The 25110-nt window shown below is 41.9% G+C and overlaps 1 protein-coding gene across 3 annotated transcripts in view; it reads right to left on the bottom strand.

Annotated features, from left to right (window-relative positions):
* GRB2 (growth factor receptor bound protein 2) overlaps positions 1 to 25110 on the bottom strand; it is a 61925-nt gene that overhangs the window by 32008 nt on the left and 4807 nt on the right. Inside the window, exons 1-2 of one of the 3 annotated variants that reach the window (XM_055797359.1) lie at positions 20604 to 20764; positions 15450 to 15688 (exon numbers count right to left, since the gene is read on the bottom strand). The exons of 1 other annotated variant lie outside the window; for it this stretch is intronic. In XM_055797359.1, coding sequence (XP_055653334.1) covers positions 15450 to 15527 — 78 coding nt within the window. In that variant the 5' untranslated portion in view covers positions 15528 to 15688; positions 20604 to 20764. Of the gene's footprint in view, positions 1 to 15449; positions 15689 to 20603; positions 20765 to 25110 lie in introns of those variants that run through there. One more of the 3 variants, XM_027795606.2, reaches the window with a different exon arrangement.

Raw genomic sequence — 25110 nt, 5'->3', positions numbered from 1 at the left:
AGTTATCTTTCTAAATCCACAAAGTGCCCAAAACAACTTGTTTCAGATACAAACCCTTCATTTCTTTTCCATGTTTCCTTGGCTCTTTGATGATGAGGGGATACAACTTGTATGTCAATATTCTTAACAGTGTATCTTCAGTCATTTTATTAGGAAGACTTGGGCAATACACTTCTCCACAATCAGTCCCAGCTCTTACACAACTGCCAAATACACCAGCCTTTTCTGCACAAAGCTTTTTCAGTGCCTTCACAGCAACTCATGCCTTTAACATATGTAAACCTCAATAGGGAAAACGCACCAACTATAAAAACAGAAAGCAGGGTTGGTGTACTAATGTTTCATGTTGATCTTGAATTCATGATAATTTTAAGAAGAAATGTACAATTGTTTTCAGTCTACTATGGAATAATGAACTATTATATCCCAGAAATCTTCTAATGACATTTAAGTTTAGCCTATTTTTGGGTCACAACAGGCCTTAGTTAAAAGTGTTGATTCATTCCAACACTAATCCTTTTTTCTTTCTTCATCCAGACTCATCATCACATTATGGCTCAATTTCTGAAGAACCAGAATGAAACACACAGAATTCTGTACTCACAAGGTTGGAACAACAAAATTCAGAATTACAATGGCCTCAATTTAACCATAACAAGCCAACAATTTATGGCAAAACAGGAAAGATTAGCCTTTCAAAAAGAAAACAAAAACACACACCCTGCCAGAGCCTGTAAAAATATGCACTCCTAGGTAGACTGAAAAAAGAACATGCTTTGATAACTAATGACAGAGTGAAGAGTTGGAGAGAAGGATGTCTGAACTATAAACAAGGAATTAGATGTTGAAGAATAAGGATCATTCCTTTAAAACAAGGAAAGCTATTAGAACTAAATGGCCAACATTAACCCCAAAAAGAACCCCATAGGGAATGCCATTATGAATGGCAAAAAGCAGAAAGATAACAATAACCTCCTCTTTTGAAAAAGAAGAAGGAAAGATGACCACCATACAGTAAGGACTACATGCATGCCAGAGAGCTGCCTGATGGTCTGTTAACATATACTCATTCCAGTGTAAAAACAATGTTCCTAGTCTGACAAACTGGAAAAGTGCAAGGCCCGAGAACTCCAAACCAAGTTTGATTTGCATTCTACATCAGAAAACGCCCAAAACCACTGTTGTGGGGGATTACTGAAAGTAAACTTCTGAATTACACACTGTAGGGGAGGGGAGAGGGGAAAGCGAGTAGCATATAAAAAAAAAAAGGGGGGGGGGAGGAGGCAGTGTCTGTATGTCAAAGTGATGCTTTAAAGAAATTCCCCTTACATTATGAAGTTCCTCTTTTACTTCAGAGCTAACACAATCGCATTAGTTCATGGTCAATTCCCTCCATAAAAGGAAATGAAAACATTTAAATAGAACTTGCTCACACCAAGTTCGAGTGGGAGAACTTTGCATATTCAAGAGACTGAGCCTACAACAGTCATTGTAGCCCACTATCACATGGATTGGGAAAAGAAACACCTGTTCAAAGTTACTCAGGATTAGGAAGAAAAACAGTATACTAATACAGGAATAATTTTTTAAATTTAAAAAGATGTGCTACCTACAATATCTCAGAGGAACAGAGAAATATAAAACTGATAAATACTGATACATGCTTTTTTCCTTTCCTTTTTTCCCCCCCTTTTTTTTTTCCCAATGCAACATATTATTAGAAACACCAGCAATCTCTACAAGAAAGTCTATTGCTGCTTTCTTGGCTTACAGGCAAAACCGAAAAAAATCAAAGAATCTCCTTACATGAATAATGCAGAAATGCAGATAGTGAATGCCAAAAGCAGCAACTTGCTCCAGAATCCTAAAGTCAAGACAGCTGAGGCACCAAATTCTTTACAGAAAAGATCAGAGATAACTAAAACCATCTCCTAATTAGTGTCTCAAATTAGAAGAAATGTTCCAGGTCAAGAACAAATTAAAACAAGAATAGAACTCGTTATGGCTCCATTGTAATAACCTGGAAGGGATATCATAATGCAGGTCACCGACACCCTAGGGTATATTATTTGACCACAGACTAATTTTAAGCTCCCAAGTACATTATAGTAGCACAATATCTCCATTGTAAGTCTCAGTAAAAGCTAAGGCACTAAAACTCTCCCTTACCCAGAGATTCCAATCAGGAGATCAATGCCTTGGCCACAAAAAACTCCCCCCAGGGCCCTGACAAAGGGTCAATCATTCCTACACAAAAAAAAAAAAAAAAAAAAAAAAAAAAAAAGATTTTTAGACCATGCGTTAGCATGAACGCATTCAAAAGCTTTCCCAAAAGTGGAGTTCTGGAAAGATCTCAGTATGTGGAAGCCTTCTCACAAATGTACTCACAAACCAGGATCAGGCCTTATCTAAAGATATTACATACATATCTTGTACCATGACAGATGCCAGTTGGTCCCAGCTGGTTTGCAGCAATATTGCTAGTACGCAGACATAAAACCTCCCTTGAAATACAGCTATCCAATTAAGTTGACTTTCAAGCAGCTGTTTGGAAGCTGGGCTCTTCTGGCAAAGCTATAAAAGCAAAAAGCAGTCTTCACCTCAGACCTTCATTTAATCAGTGGCAAGAGAGAACAAAAAAAATGTAACTCCATATAGAAGACAGATGAATCACTAATTGAGATAAACTAGAATATCTGCAAGGCCAAGACTCAGGCTTTTCTAGGTTTTACGTGGGTTGCTTCATTTAAAAAAAACAACTCCTGCTTTTGGCTACTTATCTCCACAAACGTACTCAACAACAGAGGACACCCCCCTTCCCAGCAGCTTAACAGAAGGTTAACACGGAAACCCAGGGGTCAGTGTCCATAGAGGGAGGCTGTGGGACCCCAGCAGGGGCTGCGCTGTTATGACCGATCTGAGAAGGCGACAGAGGGGTGAAGCGGCAAAGTTTGCCAAGACACTAAGTGTATTCAAACTTTAAAATTCATGAGTTGCACAAGTAACTTTTAATACTAAAAGACCAAGTGATAAATGTCAGATTAAATACAATACACAAAATAACACACATGAGGAAAAACACAACTGAAAACCCCAAAGAACTATAACCATATGAAGCTGTAGGTTCTAAACATATTATTCCTCCTCAGCAAACATTCTGGAATCATGGAGGTGGTAATCTGAAAACAAATTAGAAAAACATTACCTATAATCTATTAAGAAGAAAGAACCAAAACAAGTATTTTGACCTGTAAATCTGTTCTGTGTCAGTCCCTGAATACTTTGAATACCTACATTCAACCCATCTCAAGAAATGTTAAAATGAACTAGAATTTGAGATTGCAACAAGGATAAATCAAAGTATGGAATGTTTTTTACACTATAGATCAGACTTCCACCTTCCTTCTGAGTAAAACAGGTAGAACAGTGGCAAAGACAAGAGGACATTTGCAAATTATTCGGGGGGGGGTGGCGCGCACGGGGAAGGTCAATAAAATTCCCAGGGAGCAAGTCTCAAACCAATAAAGGAGTAACTTTTTTCCACACAGTGCATGTTTACATTATGAGAATTTAATGCTATAATGTACAGATTGACTCAAAATGGGTTTAGAAAGATGCATAGGTGTGGCCATCACCAATACAATAGTCCAGGCACAGCCTGCAGCTGAGAAAGTCACTAAAACGTAAGCGACTAAAGGAAGCCAAAACCTTCTACAAGGAGGAAGGTGATGGCCAGTGCTAAATGTCTCACCCAATATAGCCAGCACTCAAGAGGTCCAACTATAGCCCAGTCTTTAACGGGAAATAGTAAAGATATTCAGAGAAGAACAGAGGAACATTATATGTGTAAAGTTTTCTATTACTTTTACTCATTAAGATTGTATGTAATTAACTTCAGGTGGGAACTGCTCCCAGAATGATACGGGACAGTATTTTAACATTATGGAAGGTAGAAGTTCCTTCCGTAGGAAAAAGCCTGAAGCATAATCCATTATAAAGGTATAATAACGTTATCTGTGGTGATGAACAGTGAGTAGGAGAAAGCTGACTAATACCGGGAGTTGGCCACACTGTACAGGGGCCACGTAAAAGGTCAGCTCCAATCTGTCTGTGATAGCGCTAGGAAAGCCTTAAGCACATGCCAGTGACGTTACTTGTTCCCTGCATTAGGACATGAGAGCTAGCTCCACTCATCTGGATGATGCCCCCCTCCCAAATCAGTTTTGGGGACCACAACTGAGGGAAAACAGGTGGTTTTATGAGTTTGATTAGGTATTGCTAGACTTCTCATTTTGGACTGCAATTCTGAGCAAACACAGCTAAATCCTGTTAGACTCAAAGCAAAATAAGAAAATGGTATAATCTTACTTGCTTTGTGAGGACTTTAAACGAGGGACCCTGAAAAGTTCTACAACTACACCCTCGTGGGGTAGTTCAGACACTGCCACAGAATGCTGATCTGCAAGTCACATAAGTCACCCATGGGTAGATTTCAGTAGCTGACCAGACTGTAGAGTCGCTCTTTTGTCAGCCCATTGCCTTATGTTTATAACCAGCTTTTTTGAAAGTTAGAAATAATGATTCTTCTCGGCAAAAAAGTTTTATGGGAAACTTACAATGCAAAGAGCATCAACAGTGTCTCTAATCTTACTGTAGCACCATGCACATGTTTGTAATTGAGAGACAGGTGGAATTAAACACAAGCTTTTCAAGGAAAAGAAAGCTCAAGATAGCTTACAGAAACATCAGAAGCCTCTTTTTACCTATGCTCTTCCTTTTTACACTACCTAAATAAACTTAGTGAAGGTAACAGCTTGCAAGATTTCCAGACATAACAAGCTGTAAAGGAAGGGGTGGAAGCCAGGAAAGCTGGGTCAACTTGTAATCACTTTGGTTATCTCTGTTTTACGCGACCCTGTAAAGAGAGTTGTTAGCTTCGGTCTGGGTAGAGCCACAACAGTCTTCACCTATCCATCCTGGCAGAGAGCAAGTTACACTTTTAACCCAAAAGGCAATTTTCAGGAAAAAAACTGAGGAATGTATCACTTCCTGCTAAGGACTAAGGAAAGATCAAGACAGCTTGATGCTGGAAGAAAGTTTAAGCACCCTGGTACAAACGGTCAGACAAATCCACACATCCATTTTTGACAAACTGTAGTTTCATTAGAGGTAGGGCAGATGCGTTGGTGCAAAATATATTCTAAGAAATAAGGACAGAAGCGAAGGCAAGGAGGAAGCAGAAGCAATTCTGCTTCCTCCTTTCCAGAGGTCAGAAGAAAGCCTGAATTGCCAGCCCATGCTTTATCACTTCCAGCACTAAGGATACATCTTAACACAGTATTCTTCAAGGAGACTCCAAACATTACAGAAACATAAAATTTACCTGTGGAATATATGCACAACAGGTTTTCCTGATATTGCCTGAGCAAAGCACGTTTGTCAAGCTGATGTTTATTTCACCAAAATTCAAAGCACTGTTTGAAGGGAAGGTAGGGAAAAACATTTCAAATGCTAAATTTCACCTTTAGAAGTTTTCATTACACTTGTCTTCATTATGGCTGCCACTTCCTCCTCATTTTCCTTCTTGTATTTGTTTCTTTCCTTCCTCTGCAACTGCAGGACACACTTTGAGCACTTGTTTGCTTCCCCTCAGCCCCTACAAAGAATTTGGGAGTTTTCCCTGATGAGTTACGTCCCCAGTAGCAGTAAAGACTAGAGAACAAGACCCGAATTACACAGTAGCTCAGGGAAATCACCTCTTAAGTGTTAGATTTTCTAGAGGAACTAGCAAAGATGCAGACTTCTGCAGCTTAAAATCCTTCCTAGTATTCTGAAAGAAATACTTAAAACGGGAATCTAAGCATAGCTCTTTCCAAGCAGACCATAACCTACTGTTAACAGCAGAAAGTAAAAGCCAGATCAAATGTTTAAAATATCATTTTCATATTTATGCTAAAGAAGTGTAGGTAACAAAAGAATACTCAAAATTTGACTGCACATAAGGATTTATAATGGAAAAACTTACTCAAGCTCAGCAAGAGTTGCAAGAGTTTAAAATTTTGTGCCAATTTCTCACAAACCAGAAGGCTGACTAGCTTAGACCACAAGTCTTCTGCACTAGCAGAGCTGCTATGATTAGTGGAACCTGCTGGCTCATACATAACTCATGAAGAATTCCCCCCCTTCCTCCCAAGGGAAACAATTTTGCATAACAGCAGCACTTTTATTTTTTCCTCCACATGTAAACCTGTAGAGTTTTAGTACAAGTTAGAGCAAGAAGTACACTGGCTCAATGCAGAAAGCATGAATTCCAGAGACAAATTATTTAAATAAGAGGTTTTAGAGACTACACAGTATAATTACAGTTCAGCTGAACTGAAAAAAAGGCTTTCTGCTCTCTGCATGAGGTCCAGCTGCAGTGGAGCCAACACACAGCTCACGACAAAGCGTGCATGCTGACATGAATGCATGCAAAGAAGCTAAATTCAGCAGGTACAAACAGAATAAATTTACTCTGTTTTCTCTTTCTATATTTTATTTATAAAGGTCAGTAATGTTTGAACATCACAATTATAAATTACTCTACAGAGGCTGACAATCTACTTCCTAGACAAAAATAGCTGTCCTAACTTTCGCCTTATTCCAGTCACCATGCTGACCTGTCCCCATGGGATCAAAAAAACCCTGATTTGATGAATCTTCAATAACAGGACCGTCTACTTGTTTTCACAACCTCAAACAATTGGAGACAATAGGATTCAAGATCAGGTACAGAAACTCAAGTGAGCAAACATTCCTTGAGGGGGAAAAAAGCCTTTTAGGCTCTTCAAGACATTTAAGACATTTTTTTACACGGGCTTTTATTTAGTATCCATAGAAAAACGCTATTCTTTTACTAAAGAGAGAAATACAGGCTGAAGAAAATTATGAACACAACCATTTAAAATGCAAATTTCAGATGCATCTAGTAACTAATCAGGAAGTATTGTAGAGTAGCATCTGGGTTTCAGGAATATAATAAATAGCCTAAAAATAATTATCATGAGCAGTTTTGGAGACTGCCAGTTCACTTTTTGCTCTATTAGAGCTCAGCTGTACAACCCCATGTGTTCAGCACATGTCACCATGAAAAAACACACTCTTAAGTTTGTTAAACCAATTCTCACTTGAGTTGTCAGATGGTGGCACCAATCATGCATATCAGACATGGGAACAAGTTCAGTTCACCGCAGACAGTCTGCTTCACAACCGTTCTTCCACTCCATTTGAACACCTACTCTTATGAGGTGTTACAAGATTGACTTCAAAGTTGAAGGCATGTGCCACTCATGAACAGCGCTTTAAATACTTTGCAACAGGGCATGAGCCTAGAATGTGACAAACAAAGTGCAGCCTGAAGCTTGACAGATTGACATGGACAATGCTGCCGTTCCATCTGAGAAAGATACAGATCTTTGAAGGAAATACAGCCTTCCCCACGCTGCAGCTAACGTGGCGCCTCCCTCACCCCCCCAAATCACAGACAGTATTCTCCTACCCTGTTTTCTTTCCCAAGACCCAAAGCATCTAAACCCCACATTTTTACTTCCTTGTGTACGTTCTAGTCACTGATGTTTGCCCAGCTTGGGAGATAACAAGAACTGCCACTGCAGGGCTGAGCAAAGGAAATGACGGAGCAAGAACAGCAGTGGGATCAAGCTGCAGATAAGAACTCTTGTATTAAACTACTGCAGTATCAGTTTGCCGATCAGCGTAGAAATGCAGAGTGCATACAAGTCACCTACTCATTTGCATTTTGAATGTAACAGAATTTTCAGAGAAAACTGGAAATTACAGAAATCAAAGGCAGCTTTCCTAACAAAATGCTAAATAAAGCAAGTAAAGTAACAAAACATTGAGACCTACCACCTCTTTTTCACTAGTGACCCAGTGAAATGGATTACTACACAAAAGCTCTGTTTCTAAGTCAATCAGAGGAAGAGCAAATGCATTTCCCTGGTCATTTTTCTACTTGAACGTTACATTCACAAGTCACAGCTTCATCTCTCCAGCTGGCACCTATCCCACCAGCACTGAAAGAAGGGAGTGAGGGCAGCAGGGAAGAAGGGAAATAGGCTTATCTGTTGCCAGCATCTTGCTAATTAAGACCTCCAGAGTACCTAGCTCGGGCACCCTGAACTAAGCACGGGGTAGGTATTCATTCAGAGTCCTGTCTAAGTTTTGTGAATCATGTTGAATCCCATAATGTGGTTATCGTTACTTCAACTACCTGAAAGTTAGCTTGCATATAGCTACAGAAGATACAGTCCCATCTCTTGACTACATAGTGCAGACATACCCATAAACCTCTGCGCAGAGAGGTGCAGCTGTTCTGCTTACTGCTTTAACGACACTCTGCTGTCACACCTGGAAAGGACATTTTGCAACTCAACACCACAGCCCAGAAGAAATGTGATACTACATACACAGTCACACAGGAAAAACACAAACAAAACTAATCTCAACTAGTTCATGTATGTTTTTTTATAGATATCCTTCGCTGATTCCCATTACATGACTGGCTTTAAATGTGCCTTTTTTTTTTTTTTTTTTCCTTTTTGGGGGGGGGGGTGGGGGGGGTGGATAGGGGTGTGTGTTTGGATGTTTTAAAGTTGTTTGTTGTTATGGTTCTAGAACTAGCTTTGATTTTTCAAACCTTTCAAGATATAAATAAATAACATTATTAAAAATTCAGCAAAAGTTTTGATTTAGAGGTAACCAAGCAAGTTAAGTATAGAAACCTGGCATCATCGGTATAAGAGCCTTAAATTAACACAACAGTTGAGTCTCAGAGCAATTGTGAACATGTCCTAATGTTATCTTTCGTAGTTCTTCCGGTTTAGACTAATATTGTAAAATTCATCAGGTTTTGTAAATTACATTTCCTTTTTGCTCAATGTGAGTTTATGACATTTTTGGTTCCAGTGTTGTTAGGGGACTGATGTTTAATTTTCTTTCGTTTTCAAAGACATAGAATTAGTTCTGCCCAGCGCATTTTTTCCTGAGGTTTAGGCTTTAGTTATTGATTTCTGGTATATAGCCACTGGCAACTTTAAATCACAAGGGATTTTACCAAGGGGTCATACAGTTCACTGCTTAGGTTAGGCTGAGCTGTACACAGACAAATTGGATTCCTTATCTCCCCTCGCTTAGTTGGATCTTTATTGATTATAGTGAGAAATCAGAAAAGTCTGAATTTCACTACAAACAGGATTCTTTCTCCTCCCCCAGTTAGCAGGGCTCTGCACAGAGACTGGAAAACTATGAATACTATATTTATGACACTCAATCTTTCATACATGCTACTATAAATCATAATCTCTCTTTCTTCCCCCAACCGTGATCAAACTTTTACCATTTTCACTTTAAAAAACCCAACTAAATCAAAGTTAGTCTGTTTAACACCTGAGATGTCCCTCAAAATAACAGATTTTACTGAACTGAAATTCTCAGACATTCCCTCATCATGTAGTTATCATGACAGAAATGTCACTGAACCAAAGAGGAAACATGAAATTTTTGTGTTGGCAGTAAATAAAAACAAAAAGCACATCATATTGGTTGCAGTTTGACACGCATGTTGAACAAAGCAGATAAGTAATTTAACAAGCCAAAATTTGATTTGCTGATGTGTCTTTGCTAATGCTTTTCACAAGTCTGTCACACCAGTCCTATCAAAAGCTGGACCTCGCAGAGAAGCTGTAACAATAGCATTTCCACTAAATTGGCAAAAGGCAGCTGGAGCTTCAAATTAGCATAATCTCCCCTCGTTATAACAGAATGGAACACATGTAAAGTCAATATAATAAAATTAGCTGAGCTGACCACACCACTAGCTTTAATCAGTGTCTTGTTTGATATTCATAACTCCAGCAGGCTTCAGGTAGCACACAGCTCATGAGCTAATTTTTCTTTGCTCTCAGTGACAAGTTTAAATAATCATCACAAACAGCTACTAAATAAAAACAAAGACGGCATTTTCAAGGAGGAATGTGTTTACTCTTGCTTGTGAAGACTACTTTACACCTTCAGTCTGGAATATTCCATATTTAGGTCTTCTGCACAGAGACACCTTCAGCAATGCAATCTTGCTCCAAGGAGGTCCAAGCTCTTTGACAAAAACAGAACACGAGTGTTCTCTTTTTGGGGCACACACACCTTGCAGAGGTTAGGTAGTTCCTTCCCACAACACTTCCCCCCGCCATGCCTAGAGAAGTCAGCTAATAAAACACATCCCATCTTCAGATTAGTATCATACTTAAGAGGAACAGTATTTGTGAAGTTCATACCAAAAACACAGGCACTGAATAGTTGGGTAGATTAGAAGAATGCAACCTCTTACAGCAGCAACTCCTTGTAACACTGATCTCCACTGCCAGGATGCCAAATCAACTACCTTTAAAATAACTGTACTTGCCATAAGAGTTTATGAGTCTCTGTAATTTTCTGATGTTTTCTTAGACTGCAATATCGATCACATATTGATGACAAATATCTTCATTCAAGGCTGGAAAATGACGTAAGTGCACCTTTACAAATCAACCCTCCCATAGAACAGAGTTGCCACTCACAGCTAAGTCATGGAATAACATAGGTTGAAAGGGCCTCTGGAAGTCACTCAACCCATCCTCCTGCTGCAAACAAGTCTAATTAGATCAGAATGCTTGGGGACTTGTCTGCGTATCTCCAAGGATGGGGATTCCACAGCTTCTCTGGGGAACCCGTTTTAATACTTGGCCTATTTCACTATAAAGCATGCAGCGCTTGCCATGTGTCCGAATCATTAATTCAGAAAAATGTTTCTCTCACACTAAGATCATCAAGACCTCACTGAGTCCACCTCCTTAAAAAAATATGAGGGAAGATGAAGGTGGTGTGTAAGGAAGGGAGAAAAAGGATGAGTGAAGATGATTTCACACAGGAAAAGTCTTTGCGAGCTGTGAATTTCTGTTCTCTAGTACAGACACCACGACGCAGAAGCCAATGCAGATGAATTCAAAGACAAGGGAGGAGGAAGAAGAGAAGGGAGACCACGCTCCCAATTTTTATCATACTCCTCCCTCTATGCAAAACTGTTTCACTGTATCCAGACACAGAAAAATGGTTTTCATGCAGGAACTGAAAATGCCATCTCAGCATCAACTGTTTGCAAACACTCAATCCTCTTAAAGGCTGACAGAAAGAAAATAAGTCTGGTAGCAAACAATCACGTGAACAGAACCTGCCGTGACTGTCAAGTGTACGATCATAGTAGGAAGAAAAATCTTGATTTTGCTGAACGAAAATGTCAGGTGATCAAAATCCTATCAAGGAAATCCTTCCTCTAGCATACAAGGAAGCTGGTTTCTGTGAAACACACAAGCGAAAACCTTCAAATTAAAAACAACAGCCCTCTATTTAAAACACCATCTGAATAATTTTACTCAAAAACTATCTGTAGGTGCCCCTGAATTAATTATGCTGTCAACTACTGGAATTAGGAACTTATTCAGCTCTTCAGAAGATCACTTGCCAGATATGCCCCAACCCTGCAACAGAAGAAGGAAAAAGAGGAAATGGAGCAGTGGTCTGTAGTTTTCAAAAAACCCACAATTCTAACATTCAAGATATTCATGAATATGTTTAGTGCTTCTGTATTAACCATGCAGAAAGGGTTATTAGAGCACCACAGTATTAACTGTACACTTCAGATTAGGTGTAGGAGGAATAGAGAAAAGAAATAATGATGAGATGAGAGAAAGAACGATTTTTTTGTCTCTCCTCTCTCCTTCACCCCCAGCTCCTGCCAAACCACCAGCAAGTATTAGCACACTTTAGGTCTGGATACTTGCCAGATAGCAAAAGGCCAACAAAACCAGAAGCTGCTAGAAATACAATAGTTTTTGGGGACATAAAACCTGACTAACAAATACAGAGACTGGAGTCAACTACTCCCAACTTCAATAAATACAGCAAGTGAAAGGGGAAAAAAAGACTGAAAAATCATCATGGCAACCATCAACTACTCAAAGTGAAAAACAGTAAATCAAAATTTCAAGGAGGAATCGCTTGGTTTTTTTGTTGGGTTTTTTGGTGTTTTTCTTTTTTTTTTTTTTTTTTTTTTACTTTTTCAAGTAACAGGACAGGCTATCCTCATACCCCTAACAGTATGCCCAGTCACAACAAATTTTTGTGAAGCAACCACCAGTTGAGAGCTGCAGCACTGTACTGTAACCGGAAGACACAGAAGGACACAGCAACCTTTCCTTTCTCTGGAAAAGGCTTGGCAAGAAGTATTAAGTGTATTTTAAAAGTTTAAAGCAAGTTGTCACTTTGCAGCTCATGAATGGGCGATACCACAAACTGCTATAGAATCACGACATGAAAGGGGATCCAGCGTACTGCCAGCATTATGAAAATCATAGAAGCAGCTTTTACCATATAGTGCCCACAAAAAGAGAAGGCCAAGCACTTTTCCTCTTCACTCAGCTGTTTTACAATTGCAAGCCAAAGGTCAGCTATCTTCACTCATTTTTGGAAACCAGCCATAAGATTACTAACAACCAGCTTAATGGCTACAGTTCAAATCCTATTCAGTCGAGTCCCGAATATGTGGGTATGCAGCAGTAATGGCACCATGACATCATAGGCAAGTTATCTGCTGAAATCAGAGGCAGTCAGATAGTGTGCATCTTTGCCTTCTCTCGCCACAAAGAGAAACACAAATTTCCAAGGAGTGGGAATTAAAGCATTAGAGATTTTGTTCTCTCCTTAGTGTGGCCAAGGCATAATGTTTTGCTACAAAACAATCCTTTACTGGCATCATACATGCCATCAAACTAACTTGACTTAACTTGGAGGTCCATCAAGACAGGTGTCTGGTAGCTCTGTTTAAAGTCTTCACTACATGTCAAGTTACATGTACACCTCAGCGTGGGATACTGAAGGAGTGAAGCATGCAGATGCATTCAACATGTTACAAGTTTATTTTTTCTTCCAGATTCATTCAAGGGCAGCGGGATTGACCTGATTAATAAGACTGATCACGTGAGGCCCATGAATGGGATACCCCGAGATTTCTCAGTCATGAGCAAAGTACTAACAAAACAGATCTGGCACTTCTGGTGGAAATAAATTTCCACAACCTGAAACACATTTGAAGTGAACCAGGCTTTCAAAATGACAAAGCACCACAGAAGTTTGTCAGTTTGAGTAAAGTGAAGTGTAACAATTCTAATTGGTTTTGGCTTATTTGTCTGAAAGTTGCCACTTTTAGACAGTGAACCTTATGCTGCACTGAACTCATCTCAATTACGTGCAGAAGGATTCCTGAAACTCTTGGAGTTTCCCTAGCCTTAGTGATAAACTTGAGCAATCTACCATTTCCATGACTCAGTTTACTCATCTATGAGGCAAGTATGTAAAATTTGTACGCATTTTCAGAATATGAGCTGAAATGAAAGACGGTTTGAAGAACTGTTAATCAACGCTTTGAGGAAGTGTCAGCCTAGGTTTTGTGTACAGTATGAAAATTCCTCCCTGTATTCCCGGAAAAATACAGTTATTAACGTAGTGTAATGGCATACATACCACCAAGTTTCTATTCTTGTATTCATACAAAATGTGTATATATAGGATGACATTAAGCGGCTAGGACTCAAGAACATCTTACTATCAGCCACTGTGTGCAGTTGTAAGAGTTTTAACACAGACTAAACTTTCAAGAGTCTAAACCCAGTTATTTTTCCTTTAATTCTTAGAGAAGAAAATACTTTTAAACAAATGCAAATTTTACAAGACATTTTTTCATGTACTTCAGCAAACTTCTATACCAAGTTAGATGAAAATAATTAAGAATACACTTTAAAATAAACTATATTTAATTATACTTAATTTTTCCTTCCTGTTCAGCATTTTCTACAAGCTGACTTCAGCTGTGCTCTACTTCAAATATACTATAAAAGCTGAGGGTGGCTAGCAGGTAGCCCAAAATTGAAGAATACAGCTCAGGTCAAGAAAAATAAATGCCAGGTTACCACAGAAGACTTCTAAGATTCTGACAGTCTCTAATGTTTAAAGACAGCAAAAGGAAATATCCTGGTAATTTACATAAACACTGGAATAGAGGTGTACGTGTCTAATGCATTTTTAGGCCAGTTACGGGCCAGGGATGTGTAGGGTATATACAGATGCGATTATAAAGTTAACAATCTCAGAGCAGGATACATTGTTGCAACCTTTATCTGTTGATGGCCACACAGCATTACTGCACTTTTAACAAAGTCACAGTTATGTTACTGAAGTATCAGCTATAGAAACCCACATACTAAGTTTACACATAGAGGTTGTTTTTTCCAACTTATCTTAAAATAGTAGTTAAAATCAAGCCCTTGCCTAGCAAAAATTTTGAGCAGATGAGTAATCCCATTGAGGTCTGCAGGATTTTATTTGTCAGCATACACAAAGTTACAGCCTTACATCTGCAGGACAGGCACCTCTCAAAACAGTTTCTACTCGAAGCATTTTAGAAAGCAGCAGCTTAAAATACTTTAGTATTAAATACATCACACTAGGAAGGTAAAGCACATCTTACACATTTATGGAGAAACACTGAGTGAAACTCCAATAAGACATTCTACAATACAGCTCTTATTACTTGGAAACAACAAAGCTCAGAGCTTCACTATGGCCAAATCACTATGGATTTTTATATTTTACTGCCCTCTTGAAATAAAATTTTTGTCTTGTTCTGTGCATCCAGTTTTTTTTAAGTGAAGTTTTAGAAATGCAAATATTTTTCAGATTCCTTTACTACAGCCAAGATGAAGCCTAAAAAGCCTTTGATATATTGAAAGAACCCTCAAACTAAATTCCTGTAATGCACTCCAACATACACTTAGATCTGCACAGATCCATTAAATATTCAGCCACAAGTTTATCACTCGAGTTCATCACAACTGAAGATAAAACTCAGCACCAATATTTGACAGCCTGATGCTAAAAGATTATCTACTGAGAAATAATCTAATCATTGTTCTTTGATATTGGAATCCTTGGCAGGAGGCAAAGGAAAGGAATACCAAATTGATCTTGATTACTTTCAGGGTTTCCTCTCATAGAAGGGAATTCAGTGTAGAGATTATCTTATACTTCTGCTTATTTGTTAGCATGTTTACAGCAAAGTTTTCAAATATTCCAATCTCACAAGAGACGAACGATGGACTTTGGGACGCATGCTTAACACAGAAGCAAAACAGCCTCTCCTGCTCTTAAAAAGGTCAGGCTGGAATCGAGGAGGTCATGAGGTACCCTGTTAAAAGGAGATGGCGTTCTCTGGGGACTCAAAGAGGGTCGGGTCCGACGGGCAGGAAGAGGCTCAGAGAGAAGCTGAAGAGCCCGGGGCGAGAGAGGGAACTGCCGAGCCCGCTTACCTTAAGGATATCCCCCCGTTTGAAGCTCAGCTCGTCATCCGCGGTGGCTTTGAAGTCGTACTTGGCGATGGCTTCCATGCTGGGGCTGCCGCTCGGCGGTCGGGCGCTGGGAAGGAAGCGCTCCCGAAGCCTCCGGAGGCTCGTCCCGCGGCGGCCCGGCTCAGCCCTGCCGCGGCCCGGCTCCGTCCGAGGCGCCGGCCCCGTCTCTCACATACAGGGAGGCCGGGGGACGATCCGCCCTAGGGGAGGGGGAGGAGGAGGAAGAGACGGGCCATTAGGGGAAGTGGCACGGATCGATGGCCGGGGCCGCGCCCAGGGCCGCTCCCTCCGCCCGGCGCGGCGCGGCCGCCGCTTCCTCCCGCCGCCGCTCGCCCAGGCCCGTCCCGCCCGAGTGACACGGCCCGCGGCCAATGGGCGCCCCGCCGGCCCCGGGGGCGGGAGGAGCCGCCCGCCCCGCCGCAGCCCGCCGGCCCCGCGCCCCGCTGCCCGCGGCGGAGCCGGGCGGAGGCCCCGCGGCGCCGCAGCCCGGGAGGGCACGGCCTCCCGCTCCCGCCCCTGCGGGAAGCCGATCCAGCCGGGCGGACCCCGGGCACCGCACCGGGCGGGTACGGGCGGACGGCAGCGGGGCCGGGCCGCGGGGCGAAGCGCCGGCAGCACCGGCCCTCCCGGCCACAGGCGGCGCGGGGAAGGGGGCGCAGCCCGCCCCGGCGCTCGGGGCTCTCCGCTCCCGCAGCTCCCATCCACGGTTAAGCCAGACGAGGCAGAGGACGCTTCTGCGGGTCCTCTGTAACAGAACTTTCTTGGAATGCTGAGCACAAAGCGTCCGAAAATAGCATTACACTGAGACGAAAGTTTGAGCTCACGCTAACATAAAAGCAACCATCCTGAAATTCCAGCATCTCCAGCAGCAGAACACACAAAAAAATACATCTTCCTAAGCACAGCATGAAAATCAGCAAGTTTGCGTATCTTTATGGGCCCAGAGAAGAAACGACATCAGACCTGGCAAGGCATACATAGACACACCAAAACCGCTGAAAAGGCTTAAATCTGGATCTTGGGTTAGAATAGGAAGGATTTAATCCAACTTGATAGCGGAGAAGGTAAGGGATCAGAAAAAAGTCAAGACAGTCTATCAGTTAAAAACCAACACCCCCCTGCGGAACCAGCGGAAAGCTGGTACTTGTCAATAACAATTCAAGAGAGAAGAGATCTGACACACAGCAGCGAACCCACGCACCTGCTAATTCAGTCTCTGCGGTTATGGCCCAGAAAGAGCCCTGCCACATGCAAAGGCAACAGATGGCAAATAGTATTTTCTCATTTTGGAGAAAAACTTGCCTTACATAAATGCAGTTCAGCAATTAACATGCTTATATTCCATGAGCTCCGTGTTTGCCCAACCTTCGGCTCCCCGTAAAGAATAATGACGCTCGAGGCAAACACCAGAATGGAGATTCCATCACAGGAAACTGGCCGAATGAGAAGAGCTATTTACAGGATTTACCTTGATCAAAAGAAGACCAGCTTAGTGAAGTCCTCACGTGGACAGGGCTCGGGGTTTTCTTTGGTACTCCTACACAGCATTACTGACTGAAACGTCAGTAAGACTGACAAAGCTGTCAACAGCTACGAAGATCACAACTGAACAATCTGTGCTACCACAACCACTGGCAATAAATACACTGGATACAAGCTCTGACCAACACATATCACTAAAACCAAAAAGCATGTCATCTTAGCTACACATTGGTGATTTTAGAACACTTAATTTTAGTGTCAATGCTGATGAAAAAGCATCTGGCTTTCTGATGTCAGTCTTCCACACATGCAAACAACAACAATAACCTTCCTTTGCCAGGAACGTTGAACGTTTTCCCTGTGCCGCCTCTATTGTGTTCAGTTCACCATCTCCTCATCTTTCTAACCCGGCCTCTGTTTTTTTTAACTGATGGTATTTATAAATTTTTCTGCTATTATAGCAATATTCAAGAGCCACGTGAATGATTCCATATGAAGCAATGGAAAATTTGTTCAAGCATACTGTCTACATGTCCTATACCTTTAATGGTAAACATCACCTGTTTCCATTCCTTCTTAAAAATAAATATTACTGGCAGTAACATTTTGGTGTTTCAAACAGCACAATGCTACATTAGAAAATGCATATAATTATATGGGCATGTAAACACCATCAGCTAAGGGAACACTGCTTGAAAACCCTAAGTTCCAAACCTAAGAATGTAAAAGTTGCACAACTTAATATGTTACAGGCTTAAGACACATTTAAAGAAAGAAATTACTGCCAATTGGTAAATGTTCCTGTCTTTGCAGCACACAAGTATTGCTACCCAGTACCGCATTAGTATCTGAGAATTATATATTTTTTCCTACCTGAAGGAGTTAATACACTACTTTCTTTGAGAAACTGATGCAGCATTTCCAAGAACCATACCGGCATTCCCCAAGCTTAGCAATAGTGCAACACTGGGAAATTTTCCAGCACAATTCAAGATGAAAGAGACTCATCACACAATTTTCTTTAAACATACATTCATATTACTACCACCATTGTATATATTGTCAGCATATGAAGGAGTGATGTTTCTAGGTAACAATACTAACAACAACTGCAGCATAGAACCATCATGACTTTAGGCAAAAGTGTAGCTAAAGTTCAGGCACCGAAGTTACATGTAATTTAGGGAAAGGCTTTGAAAATATTAAACCAAGATACTTACACAGCAAATATCAGAAAAGGTAAACTTAGAACACCAATTCCCTTACCATCACTTAAAAAGCATTTGCTGTTCACTAATCTATTTAATAAGTTCGCATAGACATTCAGTCACACAATTATTAAAATACAAACAAACCAACTGCAGAACAAGGGGGGGAAAAAAGGCTTACGGGGGAAGGAGCTTGTGCTAGGTCTCTGCCTACTGAGAGCACAGCTGTAGGCATCTGCTTTAGCCAGGCAGTGAAACAGGACGTTGCAAATACTGTAGCTCCATAATACAAGAAATAATACAAATACCCCAGCTCCACAGATGTCAAATGGAATAAGATAGGTATAAATGAATAACAGCCAAAATACAAATACAATGAAGACACATTACAAGAATTTTCACAGGATCTTACTAGAGAAATGACTAAGATTTCTCAAAATATGTTTTTCACCTCTTGCCTTACTGTGACAAGATACTTCTCTTGCTCTTAAAAAAAAGAGGGTGGGGGAAGAGGAAGAAAAGGCAGCAGATGCAGATAACAGTAAATTCTTATTAAGCACTACAGTGCTGCAGCTCAGAATGCAATATAAATAATTATAAATACAAACCTCCCTGTTGTAGCCAACAGGAAACAACCCTCATATTCTTTTCAACAGATATTTAAAAAAACACAGAGGCAAAGGTAGGCTTTTTATACTGCTTTTAAAAACAGCACTTTTTCTAGCAAGCGAGACCTTCCTCATTGCTCTCTTTCCACTGTTTCACTGCTCTTCTGGGAAGTGTTATGGGCAGGAATAGAAGAACAGATTTAGAAAAGCCAAAGCAAGGGAAGAAAGAAGGTATGTTCAGTGGAAGATTTTGCAAAAAATCGGATCCTAAGCTTCATCAGCTGTTACGGGACAAAACATTACTGAGGGTGGTGGAAAGAAAAATGAGTGGATACATCATCTGGAAGACATGCAGAAATGTTAAGTGTCAGGGCTCTAGACAAAAGAATAGGAAAAAAAATTGTAAGGGCAGAGCACTAATTCAAATTAGCCAAATAAGGAAGTATAACATAATAAACAAATGCGGTAATATATAAATTAAATCATCAACATATACAAACCAGAACATTCGGGATCATAAATAATACTCATGATCTACTAGCTTAATAGATTTCAACTTCCTTAAGCATGTCTTGCCAAAGGACAACTCAAGATATCACTTACAAAACTAAGCTACAGCACAAAGCACAGATAACACTTATCAGATTTTATCAGTTAACAGAAAACTTCACCTCTGCCAAAATGTCATTATTGCCACTTTTTTTTTCTTATTAAACTGTGTAAAGTAGCTTTAAATGTTACAAGCTTGCCTGGTATTATGAAATACTTAAAACACTACATGACTTAATCGTCCTAAGAGATGATAATTGAAAGGGTTTTTTTGGCACAAGTTCTCAATATTCAAAGTTTGCACAGAAATGGACTACAAACAACATTGTGTTTGAAGAAGATTAACAACCTGTGACCCTTCAAATTTCAGCTGTTAACAACAGGCATTTAGTAATATTTAAAACAAGGAATTACCTTCCCTAAACACTATATTTATCAATTAATTGCTCTCCCAGCTATTAACTGTGCTACAGAGTATTTTTCTCTTTAGGTTATAAAAGAGATGTACCAGGCAGATGTTGTGGGAGTTAACAAGACTGCATCCTCGTCTCCTATAGATTATTTGAAACTATATTGCCAAGCTAAACCTTAACCCACAAAACCAACGCTGAATCTCTCAAGAGGAAGTTCAGAGGAGAAAGAAGACACTAGGAGAAAGAGGTCCTTCCCCCTCAGAGAAACTCACATTTGAAGCAGGACCCCAAAAGGCCTCTGGAGAAATGGATGTTAACCTGCCTGCTGGGCATTCACAACCTTTTAACCTCTGGAAGCGGCCTGGAGTTAAGGAACTCTTCCGGGGAATATCAAAAACGAGCCCCGCGAACCAGCGCCAGCCCACACCACAGACGCAGGGCAGAGGGAAGCCACCCGAGCTAACACCCGCCTGGGGGACCCGAGTGCAGCGAGCTGGGCCGCCCCACCTCGCCGATAACGCCCGTGCGGCCCGGGCCCGCGCTCCGACCCCCGCCCGCGGGCGGCCCGGCCCGGCCCCGCCGCGCCCGCACCCCCGAGAAGGGGCCGGGCCCAGGCCCGTAGCCCCGGACGCGCTGAGGCGAGCCCTGCGGAGCACGGCGGGGAGAAGCGGAACACCCCAGGGGCCCAGGCCGCGCCGCCGGGGGACGCCAGCCGCCGGGGCTCAGCGTGCGCCCCCCACCCCGGCAAGGCCCGCGGCGGGCAGGGCCTTCCCCGCGCCGCACCGGGGCGGGGGCTGGGGGGGGGGGGAATCGGCGGCGCGCCGCCCGCCCTCCATACACACCCCCCGGACTCACCGCGCAGCGCTGGGGGGCGCCGCCCCGCCCGAGGGTCCTCGCCGCCTGCCCGGCCCCACGCGGCCCGGCCGCCCCTCCAGCGCCGCCTCGGCTGCCGCTACGGCCCCGTCCCGCGGGCCCCCCCCCGCCCGCCGCCTGCTCCGCCGCCTGCTCCGCCGCCGCCGTTCCCGCAGCAACTCTCGCGAGAGCCGCCCTGTCAGCCGCCCTTCGCGGCCGCGCCCCGCCCACCCGGGAGAAGCTCCTGCGCGCTCCCTTCCCCGGGCGGAGGGCGGGCCCGCCCCGCGCATGCGCACGGCAGGGAGCAGCGGGGGCCGGGCCGGGACTGGCCGGGTTGCCGGTTTCCCGGGGCTGACACCGGGCACCGCCTCGCCGCGGGATTTGTGCAGAGGCGAGGGGGGAGAGGCAGCGGCCGAGGTACGGAGCCCTCCCGAGCATCGTAGGGGCTGTGCCGCATTCAGACTACTAACCCCCGGGGGAGGCGGCCATGAGCACACTCGGGGTTCGTGCAAAGCGTTTGCCTCATTTATCCGTGCTCTGCTCGGACGTAAGACAGGGCAGCCCCACGGAGCTGGCAGGGACAGGTCAGATCAGAAGCAACCTGTGGCTAGCATGGAAAACTCCACGCCAGGTCACACCAGGCTTGCCCACACAGCATGTGAGCAGGCACCGAGGGGTGCAGAACTGCTCGCCAGACTCTTAAGAGCAAAGAATACACCTGGTAGAGTCATTACTTGGCAACTATTGTCCCTTCCGAGCTTAAGGCACTCATGCTGTAGGAAAAAAAAAAAAACAAACCAGCAGTGTGACCACACATAGCAATTAAAATATGCATGGAGGACCACATTCAGACGGCACAGGTGTTTAACTGTGTGACCCTTCTGGCATTCTTTTAGCTTGAAAATACTCTTTAATTACAACATACAGTAAAACAGTTGTTCAGGTAAGCATCAGGCCTCAGTTCCTCAAAGCCACTGAACAAAAAATGCTTCTAGCTCTATAGAGGAAAGCTAGTTTCTGAACCAGAGGCTTTCTACAGCTGTACTCCGGTTCCCATGAAAGGATGAGCCAGCTACAGGGTTCCTTTGTTTTTGCCCCCAGACAGGTTATTCCCCACTCCCCCATGCACAAAAAGATGCTGAGACTGTAAAGGGGGAATCTAAGCACAGCATGTGCCACAGTATCAAGACATAAACTGCAGAGTTCCCATCTGGGCTCACATAAATGCAGGATTATTCTGCACCAAGACTGTATCTAATTTAGGCAAAGATAATGGATATTTTGTTTTATGACAAAGATGCACATTTGCAGCCTCCAATTAAACCCACTTTCTTTTTTAAATGAACCACCACACCAGTTGATGTCCCTGGCTGTACTCTGCAGGCGGCTCTCACGGTTTCACCCATACCAAGATCAGAATACCATCAGAATAAATACTGCTACCTCATACAATTTGGCTTACAAACCATGTTCTGCAAACATTGCCTACTAACATTCTCATTCTAAATGCTTAAGCAGCTTGATAAAGATTCCTGAGAGGTTATTTTTGGATGAAATATGTGGTTTAAAACCTTAGCAAGATCATTTTCTTATCCTAATAGCATTGTATTTAAGGAGTTTTAACTTATTCCCCAGATCTGGGTGTTGGGGGAAGGTGTGAATTCTCCCAGTACTTAATTCAAAAATTGGAAAGGGTGGAGGAAAGGAGCTATAGGACTTGAGGATGTTACAAATGTTTCAGATGTTCTTTCTGAGGATGCAAAAGTGATTCATCTAGGATGACACAAAGATTGATGAAATCTGAGCTAGATTCCAAGATGGCTCAAGTCCCCAGTAAGTACTGTTCCTAGAACAGGCTTACAGAATCTCTGGTTTCATGTACGACCTCAAAACGAGGATTTAGAAGTTCTTTGTAAGCCTCCTATAAGTTAAATAACATCATCTCAGACAAGTTGTAGCAGCTACTTTTAGCTGGACTTGAAAAGCCAGATATGGATAACAGCTGCCAGTTGAATGATAGCTACTTTAAGAGGCTGCAGCTGCCCGACTTTAAAAGGGCAGTCCTAGAAAATTAAACAAGCATCAAATTTTAGAAATAGCAGAGATCAAAGCCTTATAGAAAGATATGCCTGATAAAGGACTTGCTGACATATACTTGCTTGCAAACCAATTAATGTAGCATGTTCCTCCAGCTTGCAAACAAGTTAATGCTTTAGAAAAACACACAACTAAATGTGCAAATACAGGGCAGCTTCACTACAGCAAAAGTTGAAAACCTGGCATAGCTGTAAGCAAGGGTCAAAAAGGCAACAGAGACATTGTTTTGCTAGAGGATCAATTTCAAATGTTTTTTGTAGTCTAGGAATAGCTTGAATTTTCTATGACAGTTTGGGGTGATAAAATACAATCTAAGATTAGCTCTGAGTATTTTAAGTACTACTAAGGGTAAGAAAAATCTTGGTGTCTGACATTTCTTTTGGATGTCTTTTTAAACTTTTTAGAGCAGTCTGGGGAAATAAATGTATGGGGTTTGCTATCAATAGATCAGAGAAATATTTGTTAAGAACCGTATTTTTGTGTAAGCAGCCACTCAAGTTTAAAAATTGCTGCTTGGAATGTTTGTATTAATACCCTGTCACTGACATGAAGTGTAACATTAATAATGGAAGTTAGTGAATGTATGTGCCTTATCTTGACACAGTCTTTAAACTATGATCCATTAATATCTGTTCCCTTGCAATGGAATTTAATTATTGTGGAAACTTTTACATTATTAGCACTCAGAACTCCCACTGTATGTCATCTAAAGATGAACTTTTTCTAGTGTTGTCACAGCAAATGCATGACCTTAGCATGTGTTGTCATAACATACTGCTTCTCCAGATGAGCAGCTGGCATGTATTAAGCGATACTGTGTACATGTTCCTAATTTTTGCCACCATCTTAGTGCTACTGTATGCAGTAAACGTACTTCCTTGTAGGGCTGATGCAAGAAACTAAATGCTAACCAGGAAGATATTCTAGACTGTTTCTTTTCATTCAAAGGAATAAAGAAGTGACCTCTCACTCCCACTTGCTGAGAGCATCAACACACGCAGCTTCAAAGGTGGTTTTGAAAACCAGGCTCAGAGCCTAAATTGGAGCCCAGGGGCCTCTGCCTCAAACAAAAGAGCAACTAGGAACTATTGGGAGAGCTATTGAACTTAGAGAGGATTCATAATCAGAAAATATTTGCTCTAGCTTTGATTCATATCTGTTCTCTCTCGGCAAACACAAGTTAAAAGCTTATGAACTGACATAGTAATGACAGTATGAGCTAGTGTGGTCTCTATGTTCTGCATGCATTGTGAACAAATTTAACTATAGCAGAATCTTTCTGGTGATAGTGCAAGACACAGAAAGAGCCCAGAAAGCGATCATCTCTCTCAGGTGGAACAGAGGCTGCAACAAGAAAAACCCAAGGTTAAGTGGAGAACAAATGTGATCCTTAATTTGTAGATGTTAACTTGATGCAAAGTTGCATGAGGCCAAAATCCTTAAGGCTTCTAATCAATCAAGAGGAAAAATCTAACATCTGAGTACTTTACATACTGTCAGTATCAACGATAAAACGGGGGGTGGGCGGTGTGGGGTGTAATTCCCTTGAGCACAAGTGGGAATATTCTTAGTGGTTGCTGGAATCTGACATCATATCCCAGCTCTAACAGAAGAAACCTCTGGCCTTGAGTAAGTCCTTGCTTCATCAGCACTGGTTTTTCACAGGGAGATCACCTTCTTGACCTGAAATGTAAGCCATTTCTTTACAAAGATGTGGTTTAACCCTACATTCCATGTACTTCAGCTTCCGAGTCTGCTGAACCGCAGGCAGAGGAAGCTTTCCTGCTAGAGCTCTCCAAGATGTCTCACTTCATCTTTTCTGTAGCCTTCACATTTGTTCCTAAGCCCATTCTCCTCAGACATGAGAATCCGTGATCATAAACTACAATACATAACTGCCAATTTAAGGAACTTTGTGTCCATTGCAATGATTTTTATTTTTTTAAAGGACATCTGGCACAATAATTGTAACAAAATATGCTGCTAATATGCACCTTTCTTCCTCTGACGTGTTTCCTGATTTCAAAGAATTGTAGCAATATTTTTTTTTTTTTAAAGCAAAACCCTGACTGGCTCAACACATCTGAAGATGCTCAAAATTTCACATTGTGATTCTGCAATATATTGCTGCAGTTCACACAGCATAACACTATGTGTGTTATCTGAGTTGTATTTAAGCAGCCTGATGTATGAACCAAGACAGAATGCTTCCTCCCACAAAAAACAACTCAGACAATCTGCTATGGGGAATGTGGAATAGACGAAGGTAACTCAAGATAGCCCTGATCAATTTTCTTGCAAGCTGAAAATTTAATGCCATAAGACTGTTCTGACAGCTGTAGGGGAACTGACTTGCTATATACCTCTGTCTGAAATGCACAGGAATAAAGTGGGTGCGGCAAATAGGGGAATG

Source organism: Falco peregrinus, chromosome 2, assembly GCF_023634155.1.
Source record: "Falco peregrinus isolate bFalPer1 chromosome 2, bFalPer1.pri, whole genome shotgun sequence".
NCBI classification, from domain to species: domain Eukaryota; kingdom Metazoa; phylum Chordata; class Aves; order Falconiformes; family Falconidae; genus Falco; species Falco peregrinus.
This window is presented reverse-complemented; position numbering and strand designations above follow the sequence as displayed.